This window comes from Talpa occidentalis, unplaced genomic scaffold (genome assembly GCF_014898055.3).
Source record: "Talpa occidentalis isolate TD23 unplaced genomic scaffold, MPIMG_talOcc4v2.1 talOcc4.2, whole genome shotgun sequence".
Lineage (NCBI taxonomy): Eukaryota > Metazoa > Chordata > Mammalia > Eulipotyphla > Talpidae > Talpa > Talpa occidentalis.
The window spans coordinates 32,823,024-32,831,015 of NW_023602073.1; the positions used below are offsets into that span (position 1 = coordinate 32,823,024).

At 53.0% G+C, this 7,992-nt stretch overlaps 1 protein-coding gene across 5 annotated transcripts; it reads right to left on the minus strand.

Annotated features, from left to right (window-relative positions):
• Positions 1–435: 435 nt before the first annotated feature.
• Positions 436–5,449, minus strand: LOC119252003 (class I histocompatibility antigen, Gogo-OKO alpha chain-like). 5 transcript variants are annotated; one of them, XR_008553071.1, is made up of 7 exons: positions 5,386–5,449; positions 4,800–5,078; positions 4,326–4,601; positions 2,951–3,226; positions 2,713–2,830; positions 1,480–1,575; positions 436–529 (listed from the first exon to the last, which is right to left on the minus strand). XR_008553071.1 is itself a non-coding variant. In XM_054698485.1 (6 exons), exons 1-6 carry the CDS (start codon positions 5,447–5,449, stop codon positions 1,560–1,562), a joined length of 1,029 nt encoding a protein of 342 aa, XP_054554460.1. In that variant the 3' UTR covers positions 436–1,559. The 5 variants fall into 5 exon arrangements, 4 of the variants coding, with proteins under 4 accessions (XP_054554460.1, XP_037375157.1, XP_054554459.1 ...); XM_054698485.1 differs by having other exon boundaries at positions 436–1,575; XM_037519260.2 differs by lacking the exons at positions 436–529; positions 1,480–1,575 and adding an exon at positions 1,596–2,019.
• Positions 5,450–7,992: the final 2,543 nt, after the last annotated feature.

The window sequence follows — 7,992 nt, forward strand, 5'->3', positions numbered from 1 at the left end:
CCCGGAGGCCCCGCGCGGCCGCCGCAGCCAGAGCCGGGCGGGGAGCAGCGCGGGCCGGGGCGAGTCACCGCTCCGGCCCCCACCCCCCGCCCCGAGTCTCGGGGTCCCGTGACCCCCGAGGCCGTGGCCCCTGCCAGGCCCCTCGACCAGGGAAGAGCCCGCGGGACTTTCACCCGCGAGATTTTAAGTTTACATTTATTCTGCGCTGGAGGTAGGGGTGCGGGTGGGGTGACCAGGGGACAGACCTCAGGGCCGGGGCTCAGGGTCTCCCACGATCCAAAGGACTCGGGGCTGCGACGCGGGGCCCGACGGCGCCTCCCCCGCGGGCACGACCAGCTCCCCACGACGGCGCCAGGGACGCGCCCTGGGCGGGGACCTGCGCGCCTGGACCTGGCGGGCCCGCGGCTCAGCTCCCCGGCGCGAGGGGGAGGGGGAAGGTCGGGCAGAGCAGGACGGGAGCAGCCTAGGGGGCAGGTTATTCCTTTAGGCTCTGACCTGACTCCTCCTTGGTCTCACATGATGCTTCTTCCTACAGGAGGAAAGGAGGAAGCTACACTCAGGCTGCAAGTAAGTGTGGTCAAGGGTTTGATTCCTGAGCCCCTGGGGACAGTGTAGATGGAGCCCATGGGGGAGTCACTCTCATCAGTTCCTCCTGTGGTCTCATCTCTGACCAAGTTTTGTTGTGTTCTCCCCCAGGCAGCCACAGTCCCAGTGCTCTGAAGTGTATCTCAGGCCCTATAGGTGAGACCCTGGAGGCCTGCAGTGGGGGTGGGGGTTGAGGCAGAGAGGCTGGGACCAGGTGATGGGGATGCTTTCAGGAGGACATCTTGGGAATACAGTGGACCATTGATAATGTTAACACTCAGGTCATTCACCTGAATTTCTTCATTATTATTTTCTTTCTTTCACAGTGTGAGACAGCCTTGTGTTGGCCTGAGTGTTACAGGATTTCTTTTTGCCCACATTTTGTGCCTTTATAATCCCCTGGTTTAAACCTTCACACCTGTGAGAATGGAACGTATCCAAAAGACCAGAAACTCAAGTGCTGGCAAGGATGTGGAAAAAAGAGGACAGTCCTGCATTGTGTTTGGATATAGACTGAGCCAGCCCTTATGGAAACAGGATTGAGGTTTTTTAAAAGAGTGAATGTGGTTCTGCCATTGGACCCAGCAATTCTACACTGAGGATCTACTCACAGAGGATAAATACTTTCCTGTGAAGGGACCTGCACTCCTGTCACCACTGCAGCACTATTTACAGTAGCCAAGCTATGGGAACAACCTATATGCCCCAGAAAGGTGACAAATCAAGAAGCAGCTGGGATTACACGTATACATATATGTACATATACAGGTGACTCCAAAGGAGATGAACCTTGGGGTGTGGGGGAGGGAGCTGTCAGGGATGAAGATGCCACCACATCCTAGGAGCCAGGGTGAGGGGCGGGGTCCTGCCCAGCTCCTTATACCTCAAACCAACCATGAGATATTTCTAATCCTCCTCCTCTTCTTTAGGTCCAATGCTTTTTCAGTCCTGCTCAGAAGCTGCTTTGTGGACTTCTAGTGAGTCCTGGACCTGGGATGTGACAGTGAAGGAAATCAGACATGGGGGACTGTCATGTCCAGCATGCAGTGAATATTTATTTTCTTAATGCTCTTTTATACACTACTTTAAGTGCAGCAAGTGTAACATCAAAGCATACCACATAATAACAGTGTATATGATTGATTATTCTGCTTTCTTACTATTATCTATTTCAGACAGTAGCGTGCCAGGTGGTTAGATCTCACACAGTATAATCTTATTGCCCCCTAGCTAGAGCATGGGAATTTCGCTCATTATTTCTTGTTATTCTAAGACTGTGGAGATGAGAGGCCTGACTCCACGCAGATCACATTCCGGGCACTCAACACCAGGTCCAGTTACTCAGAAGTTTTTCTCCAAAACGCATGTGTTTTCACATGCCTTTGCGACTCAGGTTAAGGCCCTTCTGCTTGCTGCATGGGGTCTCTCCCAACACTGCTTCAGAAAGAAATAACCCAATTTTAATAAGGACAAAAATAGTGTAATAAATGAACGGCACTTCATCTGTAAAAATGTACAAAACTTCCATACAAACAGCAACTGTAGTCATAGAAAAGTAAAAATATGAACAAATTCTCAACATCACAGTTAAGAACAGTGACACCTTCACAGCTAGGAGAGACTGAAAATGCAAACTCTGCACAATACCAGGTGCTGTCCAGGGTGTGAACAGCAGGAGCCTCATCATCTTCATTTTTTTAAATTTTTTTATTTATATAAGAGCTGAAATACAGGCCAGAGTTACCAGAGGGTAACAGGATTCACCAGAGACAGAGCAGGAAGCAGAACAAGCAGACAGACTGAAAGCACTGCTAAAGGGAACAGTGGGTGAGACAGGAGAGATCTGCCTCGCCATGTGGGATTCTCCCTGGCTGGCCGGGAATCAAACCTGCGCTAAGGCTGCGGACAGCTTCACAGCACTGTGTTCAACCCGCTGTTTCCAGAACTGGGACGAAAGACCCAGGTCAGGACTGGGAAAAATGAAGAAAGGAGGAGAGGGGGAACTGGAACAAATGCCCTCTGGGCAACACACATGTGTGGAAGATACTTCCCATTAACCAGGCAGGACAAGTTCTCCCTCGGACATGAAAGCCCCCAGAGGACAAGATCCCCCACTCCCTTCCCTACCTGAGTTTCTTCCTCCACATCACAGCTGCAGCCACCAAAGCTCCAGTGAGCACAGCTTCAGGGAGAACCAGGCCAGCAATGATGTCCATGGTAGGGATGGAGGACTGAGGAGGGGGCACTGGAAGGGAAGGGAAGATCATACCCTGAGCCCCAGACCTTATCCTGACCCTCTGAAGGTCTACAGAAGGGCTCCTGATGGCCCTGAGAATAGCCTCAGTGCTCACATCCTCCTCCTTACCCCATCTCAGGACTTGGGGCTCCAGCAGGCCTTCATGCTGCTCGTGACACATGTATCTCTCCTCTTCTCCAGAAGGCACCACCACAGCCGCCCACTTCTGGAAGGTTCCATCTTCCCCTGGCCTGGTCTCCACCAGCTCCATCTTCTGGGTCAGGTCCTCCCCATCTTGCTGCCAGGTCAGGGTGATGTCCGCAGGGTAGAAGTCCAGGGCCCAGCACCGCAGGGTGACCTCATACTCAGAGGTGGGGTGGTGGGTCATGCGTGTCTTTGGGGGATCTGAGGTGGTAAATCAGAAAACTCACTTTGTGTTTCTGTTACTGAACGCCGGCCTCAGTTTCCCTCAGCCAATAAAAGGAAACCGAGTTTGAGGAAAAGGAAAGCGGTTTTATTTGTCGACAAAAGAGGAGAGCGGCAGACTCATGTCCAAAAGACCACCATCCTGCTCTTTGGCAGTGGGCAGGGGTATTTATACTAGGAGATAGGTAGGGGCTCACAAAGGGGAGGGGGACTGGGTCCACACAGAGACAAGTGGGCGCCAGCTCAACAGTGAGATGGATGAGTGAGTGCCAGCTGGTTTTCATTAAGGGGCTGGGGGAAGTGTCAGCACAGAGATCTGGAAGGAGAGGGGTTTTTACAGAGGCCTATGGGAGTCAACTCATCCATCTTAAGGGAAGGGGAAGGTGTCAGCATAGAGATGGGTGATTGCCAGCTTGTTTTCATTAGGGGGAGGGGAAGCTGCAACCAGTGGGGAAAGACAAGCTATTAGTCCTGTTAATGCTAGATAAGGGGGGATTGCAAGAAATGGGGGAAAGACAAACTTGTTAACTGTATCGTTTCCTCCATGGACACTGAAGAATCCTCATGAGACCATCCTCACAATGGACAAGACAACTGGTGTGGCAGGAAGAAGCATAAAATGTAAAAAACAGGCTAATCTGGGGGAATTTGTGAGATTCTCCTATTCCTTAGAAAGTTCTAGAATGAGGAGGAAAACCCAGGGTAGGATGAAGCAGAGGGAGTGGAACACAGACTTTTTATTCCTGACCTGGGTGGAAGGTGAATGACACAGAAAAGCAGGAATCACATAACTGAAAATGTTCTCAGACCAGAAACAAGACTGAGAGAGAAACTCGTGGTTCTCAAACAGGCCCCTGGTCAAAAGGACCCGGTGACGTGTGGTGTCAGGGACTGGCTGTCTTTCTCAGGAGAGACTGGATCCCTTCATGTCCTTCAGGAGAAGCCGGAGTCTCTGGGAGTCTCTCTAGTGCAGAACATGAAACCCAGGGGAGCCCCCCTCTCCGGACTAGAGAGAGGACTCATTTCCCGCAGTGACTCCAGGCAGGGGGGGACCGGGAGGCCTCCAGGCCCCTCTTACCCGTGCGCTGCAGAGTCTCCTTCCGGGACTCCAGGCATGTGCGCAGCCACCACAAGCACTTGCCCTCAAAATAGATCCTGAATCTCTCTGCCTCACCCTGGGCCTCCCACTTGCGCCGGGTTATCTGAGCGGCCATGTCCGCCGCGGTCCAGGAGCTCAGGTCCCCTTTCAGGGCCAGGTAATCGGCGCCGTCGTAGGCGAACTGTCTGTACGCGCGGAAGAGGCGCCCGTCGGGCCCCACGTCGCAGCCAGACATCTCCTGGAAGGTGTGAGAGCCTGTCCCCGCCCGCGTCACCCCGCGGTCACCCCGCCCGCGCCCCCTCCCACCGGGAATAAACTAAACAGAACGAAACGGGGTGAAAGTCCCGCGTGTTCCCGGGCAGGTTGCAGAGAAGCCTGGAGGGGGAGACCCTGAGCGACCCCCGTCCGTGGGGATGGGGGTGCTGACCCGGCCCGGCCCCGCGCACAGCTCACCGGTCTCGCTCTGGTTGTAGAGGCCGCGCAGGGCGTCCAGCTGCGCTCGGGACCACAGTGTGCGCTCCCTTAGCATCTGCGTCTCCTCGTCCCACTCCTCCTGCTCCTCCTGCCCCAGCTGCTCCGCCCAGGGCGCCCGAGGCTCTGCCCTCTGGCCCGGAGAGTCGCTGTCGAACCGCCCGAACTGCGTGTCGTCCACGGAGCCCACGGAGATGAAGCGGGGCTCCCGGAGGCCGTGCCGGGACATCGCGGTGTGGAAACACCTCAGGGAGTGGGGGCCTGGGGGCGGGAGGGGAGACCCGGCCTATTCTTCTCCCCTTCGCAGGCTCGAGTCCCAGGGGGCGCCCACGAGACAGAAAGTGGGTGAAAGACGAGTGAGAGTGAAAAGCGGCTGCGGGACGAAAATGGCCGGGACTCGGGGGGCCAGAGGAGGCTGGGGTCTCGGGGGACGGAAAGGGGCCAGGACGGGGCGGGGCCGAGGTGGGGGGACAACTAGGGCGGCGGCGAGGTCGCGCCTTTCCCACGCCCGCCCGCGCCCTCGCCCCCGCCTCTGGGAGCGCCCTGTCCCCTCCCGACCCGCACTCACCCGCCCGGGTCTCCCTCGGGGCCGCGGCCCCCGCGAGCAGGAGCTGGAGGGCTGCGCCCCGCATCCCCAGGACGCGCCTCCACCCGGGCTGGGGAGACGGTCCGGGCGGGCGGGCGGGGGCTTTGGAACGGGAGCCGCGGGGCTGCTGATTGGCTGCTCTGGAGACCTCCAGGCAATGGGGAGTGAGCCCTGGGGTGACTCACCAGTATCCAGGCAGGAGGACCCGCCCAGGCTGTGAGCCCAGAAGAGGAACCGAGGGGAGAGGGCGAATCCCCAGCAGTCACCTTCCAGCCCTGCACCCCGTGCTGGGGACTGAGACCCAGACAGCCACACCCCGAGACCTGGGACTTTGTCGCCCCCTCCTCTCCTGCTCCGAGACAATTGCCACACCGTGTCCCTGAGTCGAGTCCAGGCCCAGGGACTGGGTCCGCAAGTCTGAAACTTTTTTTTTTTTTTTTCTAGAAACTCTGTTCAGTCTCACAAATTATTACGGATCCCATGTATAAATTTGTTTTGTGGGTTACAGCTTTAAATATTTACTTTACTAGAATAAAATATTTTTAAAAGATTTTATTGCTTCTTTACTTTAGAATATAAATAACCTGGGTCCTCCCTGGTAAGATCAGCACTGTGAAGTGACCTGTAGCTGCAGCAGCACCAGTTCAATCCATGGCCAGGGAGCAACCCACATGGCACACCAGACCTCTCCTGTTTCACCTGCTGCTCCCCTCAGCAGTGTATTTCTGTAGATCTGCCTGTTCTGCTCTCCACTCTGTCTTTGGTGAATCCTCTCACCGGCCATACCTCTGGTCTGTACCCCAGTTCTTGTATGCATAAATAAATAAATCTTTTTTTAAAAAAAGAATATTAATAACCTATGGTATGCTAATGATGGAGTTTTTGGAGTCAGTGGGGTTGGAGTGCGGGATCCTTGGGTTCACTCTGGGAAAGGTTTTGTCACATTTTCTCTCCCCTTGATACCAACACAGCATACAAATAGTGGTAGTAAATTTTTGCTACTGATTTCAGAATCTGTTTTTGCATAACTTCCATAGGGATTTTGTCGGTTTTAACAAAAATTGGACGTGAGTTTGATTGTGTGGCTTTGTGTGAAGTTCTTCCAAAAAGTTGAAAAAGAGCTGAACCAAGAATAGGAGAACCTGTTTGCCTTGTTTGTAGGGTTCCAGAGACCTCCAAAGAAGGTGAGGAAGCTTGCCTCCATTGGCAGGACTGGACAACCCGGCCAACGAAAATGCCCTGGTACCCTGGAGAAAGAGAAAGCCCAGGTGGAGTCCTGATGAGACCAACTTTATACCTGAAGCATACATCGACTGGATGCCACCGGTTCGCTCTGATCCTGTATGGAATATTTCAACAAAGCCAGCTAAAATTGCTGTTAGTTATTTCTGCCCTGTGATTTTATGCAAAAATAGGCAAAATGGTTTAAAAGTAGACTTAATTGCAAACTTTTGCTATGCTGTTAAAGTTTGGGATCAAGGTTGAGAGAATTCATTTTTGCATAAGTTGAACCATTTTAACATTTTTTTTTCCCTGTGATTTTGATATATTTGCTGTCTTGTTTTAGCTAACGCTCCAATTTTTTTTTTTTTTTTTTTGGCTGGTATAATGGACTATTTTTCAGAATGGAAAACTGTCATACTGGACATTCATAGACAATGCTGCTGACTAATTGTTGCTTCTCTTACACACATTGTAACCCTAAAAAAGACTGTCTCCTAAGACTACACCCTGAGATTGTGCCACCATAGATATGGTGGAATAAAAATTAAAAGGGGGGATTGCAACAGGGTGGTTCCCAGGAAAGGGGGAGGTTCCCTGCCCCACCCAAGGGAGGGTGGAGCTGAGCAGGAAGAAGAGAGGCTGAAGAAGAGACTGAGGAAGGAAGGAAGCAGGATGGAGCCAGGAGACCTGGAGGAGGCGCATGGAGCCTAGAGACATGTGAAGAAACTGTGCTTGTCTTTTGGTCGTGGACGGGGTGACACAGATGTGGGTGAGACCCGTGGGGAGGTGACAATGGCAGCTTTTATCTTGATGTTGATTTTGCTCTTTTCCTTCCGGGCTTGTCCAGTTGTTTGTGACCCTTTTCTGTGGGTCCCCACTGGAAGATGCTTTAGACTTGTGGCAGGCTTTGGGGCCTTGCTCTGGGGCCAATCCCATTTGGATGGACTTTACCACGAGGGGACGGGTAACCTCTGGATGGCTTCATTTGAAACTAGACTCTTTGCCTTACCTGTATTGTTTCCTAGTTTTATTAAAGTTCCTTCCCATTAAAGTCTCCTATGTTTTGTGTTGATGCGGCGGATGGCAGAACCCATTTAGAATAGGCAGGTTTGCGGGGTTTGGGCTGCCCCTCTCCCTGTACTATAACAGATTCACCAGAGTTCCTGTTTCAGCGACACACGAAGAATTCCCCAGGCGAGTTACTCCACAAGACAGAGACATTAGTTTTTATATTAAAGAACAGATTTATTACACAAGGAACAGAAGAGTAAAGGACACTTGCTTAGACACAAACGGGCAGGAAGAGCTGCCCCCCTTCCCAGAGGGACAGGTTTGCTGAGAGAGGCCTGCATGGCTGCAGGTGAA